The sequence below is a fragment of the Narcine bancroftii genome, chromosome 9 (genome assembly GCF_036971445.1).
Source record: "Narcine bancroftii isolate sNarBan1 chromosome 9, sNarBan1.hap1, whole genome shotgun sequence".
Lineage (NCBI taxonomy): Eukaryota > Metazoa > Chordata > Chondrichthyes > Torpediniformes > Narcinidae > Narcine > Narcine bancroftii.
In genome coordinates, this window is record NC_091477.1 from 29,908,693 (window position 1) to 29,927,080 (window position 18,388).

At 37.9% G+C, this 18,388-nt stretch overlaps 1 protein-coding gene across 1 annotated transcript in view; it reads left to right on the forward strand.

The window, feature by feature from the left end:
- The window catches only part of slc23a1 (solute carrier family 23 member 1), a 63,430-nt gene extending 46,043 nt beyond the window's left edge, over positions 1 to 17,387 (forward strand). The window contains exons 12-16 of the mRNA XM_069899023.1: positions 365 to 470; positions 5,456 to 5,585; positions 6,080 to 6,223; positions 15,411 to 15,506; positions 17,140 to 17,387. Coding sequence (XP_069755124.1) covers positions 365 to 470; positions 5,456 to 5,585; positions 6,080 to 6,223; positions 15,411 to 15,506; positions 17,140 to 17,387 — 724 coding nt within the window. The remainder of the gene's footprint in view (positions 1 to 364; positions 471 to 5,455; positions 5,586 to 6,079; positions 6,224 to 15,410; positions 15,507 to 17,139) is intronic.
- Positions 17,388 to 18,388: the final 1,001 nt, after the last annotated feature.

Genomic DNA, 18,388 nt, shown 5'->3' on the forward strand with positions numbered 1-18,388 from the left:
AAACCATACTTTTATTCAGTAAATTCAATGAGTGCATTTGATTTTCAAAATTTTGAGTAAAATTACACAGAATTTTTAAGATAGTTTGCAAAATTGTTCCAGTCAAGTATTAAGCTGCTTTCTCCAAGATTAATAAGTTAATGTACTGCTAGTATACATGTTTAGTCTTAGTAAGGAAATTAAAGATTCTGAACACTGTAGATCGATGCATAAATTATCATGTAAAATTAGTTTATAGAATCTGTACTTTAAGACAAAATGTCAGCAATGCTTTCAATTCTGTTCATCATTTAACCTTTTTCAAAATCTCAACAGTCTATGAGTGGGACTGACCGTAATCTATTATATTCTGTTTGTCTTCCAGAGGGATCTTCACTGAAGGAATATCTTGTATTATTGCAGGATTATTTGGTACAGGAAATGGTTCAACATCATCCAGCCCAAATATTGGTGTCCTTGGAATAACAAAAGTACCTTTATCTTGGTTTTATTTTAATTTTTAAAAATTAAAAACATTTTTGATAGTTTTGTCACTGACAAAAGGCAAAGGAGGAAAAACCCAACCCCAACCAACCAATTTTCCGCTGCAACCGTGTCTGCCTGTCCCGCATCGGACTTGTCAGCCACAAACGAGCCTGCAGCTGACGTGGACATTTACCCCTCCATAAATCTTCGTCCACGAAGCCAAGCCAAAGAAAGTTCTATATATGGTTCACCAAGATTACATTTTCTCTTGAATGAAAAAAAAGTGCAACATTGCTTTTCATAATTTACATTTTTATTGCTTTTCAAAATGAATGTTAAAATGATAAATTGATATGAATATTGGATTTGATTATTGTGCACAGTGGCATTGTTACTGAGCATGTTGGTCCCCATTACTTCAATTTGTAGATTGGACTGAATTTGCTTTCTCAGAAATTCATCTTATATTTATGGAAGATTGGTGCAGGAATGATGAAATCGATACTAAAACCCTTTTAACTCTTTGTTGCATTTGACCACATGATGATAATATGGCTGAGAAATTCATTCTTTGCGGTGGCATGGAAAACAGGCATCATGTGACATCACTGCCAATTTTGGCAGTGGGCCTGTATATGAACATTCATTATTGTATTGCGTACTCATGAGTGGGCCTAGCTCACTTCCCTTGCTGGATTTTCTGCCATGTGAAATGGGTAGAAGTGTAGGGGAGTTGAAACCTAATCACTTTGAAGAATTAAAGGAGTTTGGGATACTTTGCTTGAGGGAGTGAAGGAGATGAAGATCTTTATTTAAAACATCTTGTACAAACCTTGTAGATTATGGTATTTGAGCAGGAGTTTTAAAAAAGGGAATTAGTTTAAAGGGAAATTCTTGTTTTGTAGCTGGCTAGGACATAGTGGCCAGGATGGTATCTTTTGTCTTCTAAACTGGATGGTTCAAATATACAGCATATATGGCCCACCACATCTCTGCTAACTTTCTACACTAATCTAATTTACTTGTAAATTAGGACCACATCCTTCCATGTGTTGTCAATTCAAGTGTCCGTCAAATTAGCTCTTCAACATAGTGATTTTATGTGACCCCCACCACTTACTCTGGCAACAAGTACCAGATATCACCCACTCTCTGTGTATGTTTTTTAAAAAAAAAACGTTTCCGTTCACTTTGAGCTTCTACCCTTCTGTTTTTAAACAATCCTTGTAATGGAAAAAAATTCTGGCTATTCACCCTATCTTTCCTCTTATAGTTTTGTATCAAACAAAAAATTGCCTATTTTACAAATGCAAATGAGCCAAATGACAGCACAAATTCATAGTTCTGTCACATTCTGAAACCTGGTGCTTGCGTTGTGTGGTTGAAAATGAGCATTGTAAAAATGGCTTCTCTTTGTTGCTGAATTTATAGAATTTGGGTATGAAATATTCCATTCAAAAATTAGCTCTTATTGTTGAAAGCATACTGTCCTATTGATTGTTTTAGTTGTTAACCCTGTTGTAGATATTCACTTTTGCTAGTGTAAGGTCTTATAATTTTGATTTTTTGGGGGGGGGGGTAATTTAATTGCAAAAATACACAAATTGCAAAAAGTTAGTTCGCAGCTGCAATGGGTAATCTAGAATGCAAATGGAATGTGGGCCTTTATTGTGGAGGGATTGAATTTAGGAGCAAGGAGGTTATGTTACAACTGTACAAGGGACTAGTGTGACTGCATCTGGAGTACTGTGTGCTGTTCCAGTCTCTATTGAGAAAGGATATACAGTACTGGCTTTGGAGGCAGTGGAAGGAGCTTATCCTGGTTTATTCTAGAAATGAAGGAGTTAGCCTATAGGTAGAGAGAGAGAGAGAGAGTGTGTGAGAGAATAGGCTGGGACTGTACTCATTGGAGTTAGAAAGGATGACAGAGGATCATGTAGTGACATAAAATCATGGAACTAATAAGACAAGAAAGGCAGGGATGTTATTTCCACTGGCTTCAAGATTTAGATGAGGATGAACTATTTCTCGCAGAGAATATTGAATCTGTGGAAATCTACTCAAGGGGGCAATAATGCTGCCTCATTGAATGTATTTAAGACAGATGTGTAGCAGAATGGGGAAATTGAGGGTTATGGAGTATAGGTGAAAAAGCGGATCAGTATCCATGGTCAGATCAATCATGATGTTATTAAATGGTGGTGAAGATGCCACAGGCCAAATGACCTACTCCTAGTGTTTTGTATGCTCTTGTGTCATTTTTCAAAGTATCTGTGGACTTTGCAAAGAGTTGAATGAAGCAACATTTTTTTCCCCCTTTGTCTTTCTTTCTGTCCTGAATGAACATAAAATTTGACTTATTTATTTCATTTTTTCTGTCATTTGCATTTAATTTCTAATATCTAAACTTTATGCATATTGCTCTGTTCATTTAGCACTTGGGTACCACACATTAGATTATTAGATCATCAAATTAGATAATGACATTTTAACTCGACGAACGTCGGGGAAAATCTACCTGTTGCCAGCCATTCTTACATTTCCTTGTTTCAGCATTCTCTGGCTGTATGGAGGGGCTCATCGCCTTCTCTGAAATTTTTGATGGTTTGTTTCAGCTTATTTGGGCATAAAATAGAAGTTGGGCAACTTGTGACCAGAAGCAAAGCTAGATATTCTTCCTTTGGTAACTTAAAAAGTAGTCAAGAACACCTATTGGAACCAGTGTTCTTCCCCCATTTTAATGGGAAACTCCTGGGCAAAAGCGTCCACATGATTTGAAGGGATTTGTTTTTGTGCTAAGTGAATTCCTCTCAATATTTTCCCCATCAAAGTAGTCATCCAACATGCAACTTGCTTCCATTTAATAAAAATATACTTTCTTATTGAGTACCTATGTTGAATTAGAAGTCTAACTGGTTTGCTTAAAATAAATCTATTACTTGTGTATTATACCTGGGAAGATTTGGAAATAGTGTGGGCTGAACAGATTCAATCGATTCTGACCCTGAAGTGCATTATATTTTATCTCCAATGTTAAAAAGGTTAAAAGGTCAAATTTCCTGTGTGACCGTAGGTTTTGAATCGGAAAAAAATGAGATAATGAAATTACTTTAAAAAAGGAATGATTTCAAAAGGAATTTGAAAGAAATATCAAAACTTAGCCATTAAATTTGGATTAATTCTCCATAATTCTGTATGTTAATTACAGCTTTACAACATTGAGACAATCATTTGTCATTATTTCCAATGCAGGAAATAAGCTAGAGGCAGATGTGACAGACAAGAATATTGTGAAGTAAACATTTTCATTTCACTGTGATTAGTTTTTCCTCAGAATATTTTTTTTTATTCAGAATCTGGTTTGGGTTTATTAAGTGGCGTTATATGTCCCTACAGTGTGCGAAGATCACAGTGCAGCAACAACATTCTGCTTGTGTTAAGTTACCTTGGCAACTAGTGAAATTGACCAGGAGATTTTTGCAAAGCTAATTTTTTTTAGTTACTTTAATATATAACATGAATCTCCTGCAACTTGAGGCTTCTCAACACTGTGAAATTATCATTTGTGAAGACGTCTTGATAGCTAGGTTCATTATTTAATATATATTATCCCATCTGTTAGTTATAAAGGAAATACTGGATTAATAATTGTTTTTCTGCAGTGAGAGATTTGCATTTTGTAGCATCTCCAATAAAAATGTATTTTATCAGTGCTGGAAATAATCGCCAAATATAGTATCTGCCCCAAAATGATAGTTTAATTCGTCGTCTCATTTCTGAATAACCAGAAAACATGTTCCACATTTGAGCTAATTGCGTATGTAGATCTAGAAAAATCTTTCAAGTCTATTTTAAAGGGTTTGCTATCCAATTCTTCTAAATTCCCAGTTCTGTTTAATTGCATAATTAAGAAATTTATTGTAATCATTGAGTTTAATTCCAAGTTGTTCCAAATTAACATTTGTGATTGATGTGTTCATCAATCAAATGCATTATTTTTTTAATGGAATGACTGGTAGAAATTGTAATCCAGGTTCTGGGATCTTGTATGACTGCATGATTTTTAGTCATGTAGTCTGGAAGATTCATTCCATTCTTTGTTGCAATTGCAGTGAGAATTTTTCTTCCCCTGCCTCCCCCAATGCAATTGGTTTAAATTCTGACCACATACATCATTCATGTCCAGTTTATAATCCTTTTAGTGCTGTCCATTTATTGTGTGGAAACTTCTGTAATAGTATTCTGGTCATATGAGGTTTTTGAACTCTGCATCTGTTCGCAATGCTGTTGCTTCAATGTGTATCTACTGCCTGCACTCGGCATCCCCGCACCTCAACCCTGTTCCAGCTCTCCAAAACCTTGTGGCTCCACAGAGCATTCATGGCTTTAAATTTCCCATTGAGCTGAAGTCCTAGATTACAGTACCCATCCAAGGTAGAATAAGAGTAGTGACGAGGTCCCTGGCATGAGATCCTGAAGCCCCATCTCTCGAACATCCTGACCATATATCACTGTCAAAAAGCTTAAACTACTTGAAGTTAATTATGAAAGGAAAGTAAAACAAAAGAAGAAAATAAACATGTTAATTTATAATGGAGTTTGGTGACCCCATTCATGGCTTGTGCAAGACTGAGGAGCTGGTTATGTAGTATGGCTCCGTGCGTTTCAGCTCTGTTCTTGGACTGTGCTATATATGTGCAGTGGTGGAGAGGGGGAACAGAGAGAATAGCATGACATTTTGCCTTTTAACTGTGCCAGCATTTTTCCAGCCAATCATTTTCATTCTAATAAGCTAATGTAACATGCAAATAATTTAAGCCAAAGATCTGAATAAGTTCCATAGAAACCTTCAATGTTCTCATCAAACTGAGGCATGGGTATTTACTTTAGGGAAAAATTGGCGCTTTATTTTTCCGATAATCATTGGAAAAAAAAAGTATAAAAATTGTTGCTCAACTCTTCTAAAGCTTGATGTTTTGTTCCTTAAAAGGTTGGTAGCAGACGAGTAGTACAGTATGGTGCAGTAATTATGTTGATCCTGGGGACTGTAGGAAAGTTCACTGCCCTGTTTGCCTCGCTCCCAGATCCAATTCTTGGAGGCATGTTTTGCACGTTATTTGGTAAGCTGCATTATCCACTATGTAATTATTCATTTGTGTTATTTTAAGAAAGGTTATTTCAGTTTTCCAAAGCTGCATTACTCTGCAGCTTTAGAGATGTTTCCTAGGTTCTATCTATGTATCAAACAATGCATTGTTTGCAAATGTGGCTGTGGTTACATAATTTGCTTCACACAGAGCTGTAAAAAAATTTACACGAACTTTAAAAAATGCATAGTTGCACTGATGACAAGAGTTTATTTGTTCGTGTTTCAATGATGTCCGGGTATTCAACATATAGACAAAAACATTTGGTATTTTGTACTTTTCGATAATTTTACACAGTAAAATGATACTGACTGTCAAGTGATACTCACTGAATAAACCTTGAAGATGCATTTCATTATTTAAAATTGGGATTTCTCCGATTCAGTCACTGATTACAGAAGAATCCCACATGATAACCTTCTAATATTTAGAATTATTATGTGTAATTGTTACTGTTTCATTTTCAGGAATGATTACAGCTGTTGGACTTTCCAATCTCCAGTTTGTAGATATGAATTCTGCTCGCAATCTATTTATTTTGGGATTCTCCATGTTTTTTGGTATAACATTACCAAGTTACTTAGATGAAAACCCAAATGTTATTAATACAGGTAAGCTGACTGTTACAGAATGGGTTAATAAAATTATGATAAAACATATCTTAAAAGGTATAGCTTGTGGTGGATTAGTTTAGGTACACTTCACAAACAGGCATGTCAGTAATATTTAACAAGACATCTCATTTGAGATACAAGAGCTAGGCCTAAGGTGGAGCCTTCATGTCTACAGCGACTTTGAAGAGTGCTTATGAAGACTTCAAAAGTAGGTGTTAATTGGACTGATGTTGTGAAATGTCTTTAAAGAATCCGACATCCAGGCTCAGAAACTGATTAATCTTTTGCTGGTGCCCAATGATCCAAGTCTGGTTGAAGTTTTCTGTTCTAAGAGGGTATCATGTGGTTTTGCGAACAGTGGGGAAAAAAAATGTGCTATTCCCTTTGGAGAGAGAGGGAGAGAATTTCAGTTACAGCAGGAAGAGGTATTGGAAACTGCAAGTTTTGCAGACTTGCTATAAGACCCCATTTGAAGTTGGGTTTTCAGTTCAGCCTATTCTAAACTCTTGTAGTCAATTACAAGAGGATGTGGCTGGCTAATGTGCTTTTCCTGAAATGGGGGAAAAAGAGCAATTCTCTGTGGTAACCTGGAAGAAGAGGTTATATTTTGGAAACCTCATGGGGGGGGGGAGAAGAGGAGTTCCTTTGGCAAGACACTGACATGGCTGATTGAAGGAGATCAGTTTGAGCATGTGTCCAATGAATATCTCTCTCTGAAACCAACAAGAACCTACCATTGCTGTAACAATTTAAGTTAAAGCTCCAGAACCTGGTGGTTCTGGAGATCATAAATTCATAAATGTTAAATTCTGGCCACAGTATAAAAATTGCCTGATACCAGTGAACTTGGAGAAATGAAAAGTGAATGATTGGACAATGAGCGGTGGGGTGGGGGGGGGGTAGGGGGGATGGGGGGGTTAGGGGGGGATGAGGGGGTTAGGGGGGATGGGGGGGTGGTAGGGGGGATGGGGGAATGGGGGGGTAGGGGGGATGGGGGGTAGGGGGGATGGGGGGTAGGGGGGATGGGGGTAGGGGGGATGGGGGGTAGGGGGGATGGGGGGTAGGGGGGATGGGGGGTAGGGGGGATGGGGGGTAGGGGGGATGGGGGGTAGGGGGGATGGGGGGTAGGGGGGATGGGGGGTAGGGGGGATGGGGGGGGAAGGGGGGGGTGGGGGGGGAGAGAGAGGGGAAAGAACTTTCCTGAACACATGCACATGCGCTTAGAATTAGAAGGGGGTTAAGTTAGGTTGAGTTAACAATAATACATTAAATATTGATCTTTTTATTCTGTTTAAAGAAAATTAGACATTTTTGTTTCAGTAAATCATCATCTTGGTGGATTTCTGTTGCTGGTGGTGTTTGGAGTCTTCTGGGCCTCGTAATAAGACCAATTAATAGAAACAAATGCAGGATTCTATAAAATTACAATTATTCAAATAAAGGATCAGTTTTTTTTTTAATGGCCAATCACTTGGAGCACATCTCAAGTTGCAGCTACATTTTTTTTTACTTCCAGCCGACATCACAGATGGGATTTGAACTTGACGTTTGATCTGGAAAAATAATTATCTCTACTAAAGCAGTTTCCCCTGAGTTGAACAATTCTGATTTTCTATAGATAATAAATGATGCCTTGTGATATTGACACTTTGGTGTCCAGCAGTTTTTGAGAAAGGTATTTTCTGTTTTAAAAGTATAAAGAGCAGTTGAGAAGTGTCATGGGACATTTTCAAACCGATTGTCCTGCATATTGTGTTTGGCTCTCATGAGATTGACCACTATCTCGAGAGAAAAATAAATAATATCTGCTTCTACTGAATAATGACTACCAAGATGTGAGAAATTATCATATTGATTATGTCTACAATGCATCAGAGGATAGACGATTGGAAGTGAGTGTGATATTGTGTGGCAGTGAAGGCATTTGTCATTTGATTTGTGCTTGGATTTGGAATACTGTATATACTCTGACTGTGGCTGAAATTGTAATCTTCTATCATAGACGTGAGAAAAGTTGAATCCCTTCCTATTTATTCAGTAGATTATCTCCATACCATAAGAAATGGGAGCCAGCATTAGGCCGTTTGCAGCCTTGAACTTCACTATTCAGTAGATTATCTTCATACATCATAGGTGCTGGATGCTAGGTGTTTATTGTATTATTTCTTTCCTTTTATAAATTTACATTGACTGCACAAATGTGCTTTTCTTTTCCAAGAGTCTTGATGCATCCTTTATACTCGAGAACTTTTCTGCTGGAATGTTGACATGAGAAAATGTGCCTTGTTCCATTTTCTTCTCTCCATCTTTCCTTTATATTTTCTACCTCCAATTTCCAGAGAATATTCTAGAATGTTTTTTGATTTTTTTTTGAAGGCTGATGATTAGAGTATCTACTACATTCATTGCAACCTCTTCAAAACTTTAAGAGCAGCAGACTTTTTGTAGTTTTTAGCACATTAACTTCCTGTATTAATTTCTGTATCAACGTAATTATTCTTGGCTATCTTATTTACACTGAACCCTTGGTTTCCTGTCAATCTGTAGGACTTTGCTAGCATCCATGAAGACTGACATAAGAGTTCAACTTCTGGCATTAATTTCTCCTAAAAATATAGAGCAAGATCAATAGTTGCTTGCTGTGAATTTGTATCCTGTGTCATTAATTGCTTTTGCCTTAACATAGTTGTGCTTTCTACCAGAACCAATTGTCCTTCATGGGTCCTTTTATGCTTGGATTGAAAACCCTATTTTAGCATTGAAGTGCATCAAAATAATGTTGATATAAAATCTAAAGAAGCTTATTCCCTGGTTAGTTCTCACACAATAGAAAAATATTAGTTCACTTGTGGTAGAACCAACATGATGAAAATGGTAGTATTCCTCCAATTTACCTTTAATAAAATTTACCTTTACAGGAATAAAATTGCAAAGATTTGATTTGCAGGGCACTGTAATCTACTTAAAATATTGGACTAAAATTAAAAGTTTTTTTTTGGGAGATTTGGGTTTCACATTCAAGGGCACTGGCAAGACCTTGGAGAATGTGATGGTGAATTACCAACTTTAAACAATTCCTGTCCTTCTATATTTTATGCTTGGGAGTTCAGGAATTTTAATCCACCAATGAATATATTTCTAAGTCAGATGGATGTCCATCCTCTAACAGCCCTTCACCTTGCTGGTGATATTGGAGCTGAAGCAAGTAACTGCAATGTGCTTTCTGATGACCCCCTGTGCAACACTGTACCAAAGGTAGAGCAAATGAGTGATTAGCTTGCTTATTGGGGTACCAGTCAAGTGGACTAGTTTATCCTGTATGTTGTCCATCTTGACTTCTGTTAGAGCTGCCTTCATTTGGGCAAGTAGAGAGTATTTTATCTTGTTCCTGACCTGTGCATTTTGCAGGTAGGAGAGAGATGAGTGTTAGATGTCAGGAGGTGAATCACTTGCTGAGGATGTAAGAACAGAAATGCTGGAGGAGCTCAGCAAGTCTTGCAGCATCCATCAGAGGTAAAGATGCATAACTGACATTTTGGGCATCTGAAACATTGGTTATATAACTTTACCGCCTATGGATGCTGTGAAACCTGCTGAGCTCCTCCAGCATCTGTGTTTTCACTACAGGTACACAATCCTTTATATGGACATCTAAAATCCAGAAAGCTCCAAAATCTGACAAATGGGGATCAGCGGTTGGGGGAAGGGGGAGGCAGCTGGGGTGGGGGCCAGAAAGTGCAGCACAAATTTGGGTGGGCTTTCCAAAATCCGAAATTCGGAACACACTGTCCCCCAAGGGTTCCGGATAAAGGATTGTGTACCTGTACAATCACAGGATCTGCAGGCTTTAATGTTTCACGCCATTTGCTACTGGATACTCAGCCTCTATCCTGTTCCTGCAGCCTTGTGTTTAAATTACTGGTCCATTTGCGTTCCTGGTCTTGTTTCATTCCCAGATGCTGGTAGTGGTGGATACAGAGATGGTTGTGTTGTTGAATATGCCAGATTCTCTTTTTGGAACTGATCAAAGCCTAGTGCTTTTGTGGCCTGAATGTTATATACCACTTTTAATTTGTGCTTGAATGTTGTTGAGTTACTGCATGCAGGAATGTCCTGCTTCATTCACTGAGGAGTTGGGATTTTAACTGAACATGGGCTTCCATCAGAAGTGGATATTTTCAACAATGATTGCAAAAAATAACAAGTGAATAGGTTGCTGTGTTGAGGAACATCTTCAGGGAAAGCCAGAGACTGGGATGACTAGCTTTTACAACCTCAAATGTTATCTTTTAAAATGTATTTAATTTAGACATACAGCACAATAACAGGCCCTTTTGGCCACGAGCCCATGCCAGCCAATTAAACCCATTTGACCTGCAACCCCGGTGTGTTTCTTTTTGAGGGTGGGAAGAAATCTGAGCACCTGGAGGAAACCTAGGTTGGCACGGGGTGAACGAACAAACTCCATACAGTCAGATTTTGTGTAGGATACTAATCCAGCAATTGGCGCTTCCCCCATGATGCACATTGACAGGTTTACCAGGCTCTTCGATGCCACACTTGCCCAAAAGTGGTCACTTTCACCTCTCCTCTGAAGTTCAGCCTTTGGGCCCCAGGTTATTTTGTGGTCAGGAGCTGAGTGGCCCTGTGAAACCTAAAATAGGCACTGTTGAGCTTTGTTATTTTCTGCCCAATGAGTCAGGGTACGTTTGTGTTCCCAGCTCTTGGAATACGTGCCAGTGAGAAATTGTCTTTATTTAGAATAAAGCAATAGAAAATTGATAGGGTCCTCTATAATTCTTTGAGCCCTATTTAAGCAATAATCCTGGTAAAGTCATAATTGTGCATGACAGCTACGTATTTTTCAAATGGTGCTGAGGATTTTTTTTATCTCTCTCACCCTTTTCAGGTAATGAATTTCAGAGCCCATTAAACTCTCTGAATGAGGGAACAAAATCATCTCCCTTGAGCTTCTGCCAATTATTTAAAATCTACACCCATTGGTTTTGGAAAGGAATCCTTCCTATTGACTCTAACACTTGATAATCTTGTACACCAATTAAATTTCCCCTCATCTTCCGCTTACGACATAAATCACAGTGTATGCAAACTTTTATTGTTTTTAGTTTTTTGGACCCAGAAATGTCATCCCCAATCCCTTCTGCACCTTCTAATGTTGTCATATCTTTCTGATTTGTTTGGTGACCATGTCCACTGCCCAGCTGTCTTATCATCTGTGAATGTGAATCTTGTACATGTCAAAATTTCTCAAGAAGTTCAAGGTTCAGATTTATTGAAAGACTACATGCATGACATCAGATATGACCCTGAGATTCTTTTTCCTGTGGGCATGGCAGAATTTTTATTTCTCGGTAGTGTAAAAAAAATGTACTCCAGAAAAGATGCATATACAAAAGAGAGAAATACTTTCTTTGGCTTGGCTTCACGGGCGAAGATTTATGGAGGGGGTAAATGTCCACGTCAGCTGCAGGCTCGTTTATGGCTGACAAGTCCGATGCGGGACAGGCAGAAGGAAATGCAAACCAAACTGTGCAGAACAGAAACTAAATATTCAGTAATAAGTAATGTGCAAAAGAAGAGTCCTTAAATGAAATTCTGAGTTTGTGGTTGAGGACTCTGATGGTGGAGGGGTAGCAACTGTTCCTGAACCTGGTGGTACTAGCCTTGAGGCACCTATACCTCTTTCCTGATGGCAACAGCGGGAACAGGGTATGTCCTGGGTGGTGTGAATCCTTGATAATTGCTGCTGCTCTCTAATAGCAGTATTCCATGTAGATATTCTCAAGGAGGTTACCAGGAAAGTTGACAAAGGAAAGGCTGTGGATGTAGTCTACATGGACTTTAGTATGGCCTTTGAAAAGGTCCCATATGGGAGGTTAGTCAGGAAAGTTCAGATGCTAGATATTCATTGTGAAGTACTGAACTGGCTTCAACAATAGGTGGATTGGGAAGCCAGAGAGTAGTGATGGATAATTGCTTCTCAGACTGGAAGCCTATGACAGGTTGTGTGCCTCAGGGATTGGTGTTGGAAGCATTGTTGTTTGTCATCTATATCAATGATCTGGATAATAGTGTGGTAAATTGGATCAGCAAATTTGCAGATGACATGAAGATTGGAGGTGTTGTGGACAGTGAAGAAGGTTTTCAAAGCCTGCAGAGGGATCTGGACCAGCTGGAAAAATGTCTGAAAAATGGCAGATGGAATTTAATGCAGACAAGTATTAGGTGTTGCATTTTGAAAAGACAAACCAAGAAAGAACATACATAGTGAATGATAGGGCACTGAGGAATGCAGTAGAACCGAGGAATCTGGGAATACAGATCTATAATTCCCTGAAAGTGGTGTCACAGGTGGATAAAAAGAGCTTTTGACATATTGGTCTTCATAAATCAAAGTGTTGAGTCTCGGAGTTGGGATATTATGGTAAAGATGTATAAGACATTGGTGAGGCCAAATTTGGAGTATGGTGTGTAGTTTTGGTCCCATAACTACAGGAAAGATAACAATAAGATAGATTGTAAAGATGATTTACTGGAATGTTACCTGGACTTCAGGAACTAAATTACAGGGAAAGGTTAAACAGGTTAGCACTTTATTCCCTGGGGCATAAGAGAATGAGGGGAGATTTGATAAAGGTATTTAAAATTATAAGGAGGATAAACAGATTAAATGTAAATAGGCTTTTTCCACTGAGGGTAGGTGAGATACAAATAAGGGGATGTGGGTTAAGAGTGAATGGAGAAAGGTTTAGGGGGAACATGATGGGGGAGTATGGAACAAGTTGCCAGGTGAAGTGGTGAATATGGGCTCAATTTTAACATTTAAGAAGAATTTGGATAGGTACATGCATGTGAGTGGTATGCAGGCCAGTGGGGCTAGGTAAAAATAATGATTCAGCACAGAATAGAAGGGCCGAAGAGGCCTGTTTCTGTGCTGTAAAGTTTTATGGCGGGGAGAGTTTTGCCTGTGATTTACAGCTCTTGTATTCACTGCCATTTTCAAGGTTTTTCGCTAGAGCTATTTGCGATCCCATGTCATGCTGTGATGTAGCCAGTCAGCATACTTTCCATTACACATCTGTCATAACAAACCTCCGCAAACTCCTGAGTAAGAAGAGACCCTGACATGCTTTCTTCACGATGATATTTATTGTATATTCCTATGCTGTGTTCGCTCTAAGTGCAATATCTCTCATTTCCCTAGTTTGAACTCAGTTGTGGTTTTATACTGCATGTGCAACTGACTGCACCATCAATATCTCTTGGCAGTCTAAAGCTTGCCTCTGTTAGTTACAGACCCAGGTTTTATATTTTTCTTTATTGAGCATCCTACATTTAAACGACGTTATATCTTGGGAAAATGCAGGGTACTTGAGAGTTGTGGGTCATCTGCAAACTGTCCGACTTCTGTTATCTTTTGCTTTTTTGATTTGTCTGTCATTTGAGATGTTTTCTAAAGCCTACTAAATATGTAAGTGTAGACTATAAAGCACTGTCCTTGTCAAATCTCGTTACCTCAAAATATTCATTCATTAGTCAAACCCAATTTCTTTTATATACATGCTGACAGCTTTTGATTAATCTGTGCATGAAGGTTTTCACTGTCTCTCGGATGTTACTCCAACAATCTGTCGATCACCACAAATATTATCTGGCATGCTAAACCTGTCCCAACTGCCTTGTTATTGGCAGCACAATGCTTTTAACTGCCATATTTAGGTATTTGGTTTCACTTTATCCAAGGATTCTTTTGTTCTGCCCATCCTTCTGCCTCATTCCCTACTACTGAAACTAATGTGTTTTACTTCCCCCCCCCCCCCCCCACCTCACCTCACTCCATCCATTTCTGAGCGGATTCACGCAGGTAAATTTTTGAAAGTGTTTTCTCTCCAAAACTCTTCCTTGATCTTACGTATTCATCATTTTCTGCCATGTACAAGATGAACCAATTGGATTTGGATTATAACTAGTTTATCTTTCGTTTTTAAGCACTGGTGGAATTTTGGAAATCTGCTTGACCCATGACAATGCCCCTATAACAATAAAATCAGTAGATCACTGAATGACACAAGAAAAGGCTCTTCAGACATGACATTTCTGCTTGCCATGATGCCAATTTGAACTAATCCCATCTGCCCACACAAGGTCTATATCCCTCCATACCCTTCCTGTTGATATATCTATTTAAATGTTGAGATCATGTCATATTTGAAGGCAACCAAACATAAGAAGCTTACTCATACCCTCCTCCTCACCACTTGTACAAGTTTTCATTGTTGTAGCCAACAAGCCTGCTTGTGCTTTTGGAAATAATTGTAAAACTTTTGTTGCTAAATGAGAAAATGGACAATCAAATGTTTGAGAGCAAATAACAACTCTAGACTTCAGCAGATTTACACTACATCTGAATTAAAATTGAATTGCAGGAACCTGGTTAACAGACTCGGTCAGCTGGCGTCAACTGGAATAATTCTTCTCCAAGTATTAATTAAAAAAGAACAGGTGGAGGGTTAGATGGGAGGAAATTTGCAACCCAGCACTTGGAAGAAGTTCACCAGCATAAGGACACAAGGAAAATGAGAAGAAGTGTGAAATGAAAGAAGGAAAATAAAAAATTCATAATTATTACAAATATCCTGACAACTCATTCTGATTCCCCCCCCCCCCCAAAATGCTTATTACCACTTACATTTTCCCCAACCTTCTCATTTTAAACTTTTAGAATATTTGCATCAACTAATTGTTCTCTTTTGAGCATCTTTTGGCACATGAAATGTGCCATTAGAACAGTATTATATGCTATGTTTTTTGAGATTTGTTTTAATTCAACAATTTCAGTTCCAAACTGTAATAACGCATGAAGATGAAAATGCCTAACTGTTAATTATTTTTCCCTAGGACTGTGTAACTGCTGTACAATTTAAAGTGATGTGATTTGGCTGTGGCTATCAACCTAATTTGGCAAAAGCCTTTTTTGCCTATGTTCAGATTAATTCTGAGCCTCTAGTGGATCACACAGTTGGTCTCGAAGAGCTTGCCCATCAATAAATCACTTCCTCAACATGCTGGCACAATATCTTCTCATTGCTGTAGTTTAGTGAATCATCTCTTAATTGACTTGTAAAACCTTAGATAACTTTCTCCTTCCCCTCACTTTTTACAGGCAGTCCAGAGGTTGATCAGATTTTGACTGTGTTGTTGACTACAGAAATGTTTGTTGGAGGTTGCCTCGCTTTTTTGTTGGATAATACAATTCCAGGTAGGTGGATTTGGAAAAATATTTAAATCAGTGTATTAATCAAAACACTTGCTTTTACACTGTGAAATCTCTTGCTGCTTTAATGTGCCAATAATATATGCATTTAGTCCAGAGCAACGATAATGTGTTGCTGGGTATGGGTGGGACTAAGAATGGAGGAACTTATCACCCATCTGTTGAGGAAACTGGGTCTTACTTTCCTGAAGGAGCTGCCATTAATAAAGGATAAGTTGTAACTTGTTTGCTTGGGTTCTCTTGCAAAGAGAAAGAGATGGAAGATGATCGAGCCACTATAAAATCCATGAAGGCATACGAAAATTGTAATGGTCATTCTAAATTTACATTCTTAAATTTACATTGCGGGGAAAAAAACGCATTTGAAACAGTGTTTGATTTATCCATTGACTTTAACTGTATTGTTCACCCTTTCCCATATTTTCAATTCATTTTGCCTCATCTATTGCCAAAACCAAAGCAACTCACTTCAACCTGTTCTGCCTTGCCTGTCCCTCTACTTTCACTTGTTTAGATATCCTATCCATACATCATCATTCAGAGGGCTGATGCCTGTGAGGAAAAAACTGTCTTTCAGCTTGGTATATGCCATCACACTCTTACACCTTCCTCCCAATGGGAAGAGAGAGTGAAGTGAGTGTGTCTGGGGTGTGATGGGTCTTTCAGTATGTTGACTGTCTTTCTCCGGCAACGGGAGATGTAGGTCGAGTCCATAGAGAGGAGAGAAGTTTGCATTTGCTACTTTCTGCAAATTCTTCTGATCATGAGTAGAGTGGCTTTCATGCCACACTGTGAGGCACTCAGCTTTGGAGGGTGTTCCTGTGGAGGTTATTGAGGGACAAGGTGGACATACCAAACTTCCTTAGTCTTCTGAAAAAAGTAAGGGCATTGGTTCACTTTCTTGACTGTCACATCAAAGTGCTTGCTGCAGGCCAGGTCATTGCAGATATTTATTCCTAAGAATGAAAGTATCTACTTTTTCAACTTCAACACCCCTAATGTGGACAGGTATATGGGTTCTACCCCCTCTTGTGTAATCAGTGATCATCTACTTTGTCTAATTAATGGTGAGAGAGAGATGTTATACTGGCACCATGCCACTAGACTTCTAATTTTCCTGATTCTGACTCGCCATTATTTGATACTTGCCTACTACATTGGTGTCATCAGCAAATTTGAAGATGTCGGGATGATGTTTAGCTGCACAGACAAGGGTGTACAGGGAGTATAGTAGGGGACTAAGTACATATCCTTGAGGGGTATCGGTGTTGAGTGTGACTGGTAGATAAGATGATGTTGTCCACCTTCACTGATTGCAGTCTGACAGAAAGTCAAGGATCCAGCTGCAGTGTTTGGTGAGCTAAATTTCTGAGCAAAGCATTATTTCTAATTTTCTGTTCATTTTCAGTAACTTCCATTCTTCATCAGTTTTCTGATTGTTCTTTGAAAAAAGGGGAAATGCTGCTTTTTGAAACTTTTGTTTTGTAAATGTTGACATTTTCCACACTTTTTCTGCTTGTGAAATATCTGGAATATTTAATTTGAAAACCAGCCAGATGTGTATTTGTGAAATACAGTAGAATGCATTTCTAATATTTTGTAAAATGTTTTAAAACAGGCACAGAATGGGAGCGTGGACTTGAAAAGTGGAAAGAAGGAGCACTTGCAAACAGTAACACATGTGTAGATTTAAAGACCTATGACTTTCCATTTGGCATGAATCTATTGCAGCAAGTTCAATGTTTGCAATACATCCCTATTTGTCCAGTTTTTAAAGGGTTTTATTCAAAGAAGAAGCATGGTGATGACTTGAGTGAAAATACAAAGGGAAATGATGATCATTTTGTTGCATGCACCAGAGTATAATAAGACTTGCCGGTGTGAAATATGTTACATTTTGATATGCTGCTAGAGTTGTCTTATTGCTGCGGACCTCCAACAAAAAAGATTTTGCATCACTAACATAGTAAATTTTCAAATTGCTCTGTTGAAAAGAATTATAGTTAATCACATAAGTTCTACAATTGCATCCAATTTAATTAATTTGACTTTTAAAAGAAGTCCAAATTAAGAGCAGAGGTTAGTGCATGAGGATGCTATGAACATGAGGACAGTGGCTATTTAAAGTAAAATTTACAAAACTTGTAGTCTGGATTAAATTTTTCAAACAGAAAGTCAATTTTCTCATTAAGTCACTAGAGCTAGAAAGGTAAATTTTTTTGTGCCAGATTTTGGAATTGTTTTTATTAAATTTATTTGTCAAGTTTCAAATAATTGTGGTTTTAAAGAATTGGCAAGCACACATGAACATTAAAACATTCACCATGATTAGAAATGCTAATCCCAAATAAATATTTGAATGTTGCAAATGTAATTTTATGCCATGGCATAATCCAACAATGTCTTAATTATGACCGCTAATTTGGTGAATTTAACTATCAGATTGACGACACTCTTCATCTATTTCAGTGAATTTTTTTCCTTGAAAAATGCTGCATATACTTGTACATTCTGTAATTTGAAATAATATTTTTCTCACTTTTGAATAATATTGTCAAAGTCAGTTGGTCTAATATCTTTATATGCAAGTTGTTCATTAAACACATTTTAAATACCCGTATCAAATGATATTTAGCCATGTTAAATTGCTTTTCTCAGAATTATTCAGATTTTAATTGGGTTTATAATGTTTCCACCAAAATATTTTGTTCCACTCACACTTTATTAGTATTGGTTTGAAATTGGTTGACCCCAGTACAGTGTAGAAACTCCATTTGCATCATTACACCCCTTGGTATAAACACAACTTAATCACCAGTACAATGGCATATGAAATTTAATAGTCCTGGAAAATGTTGGACTTTATT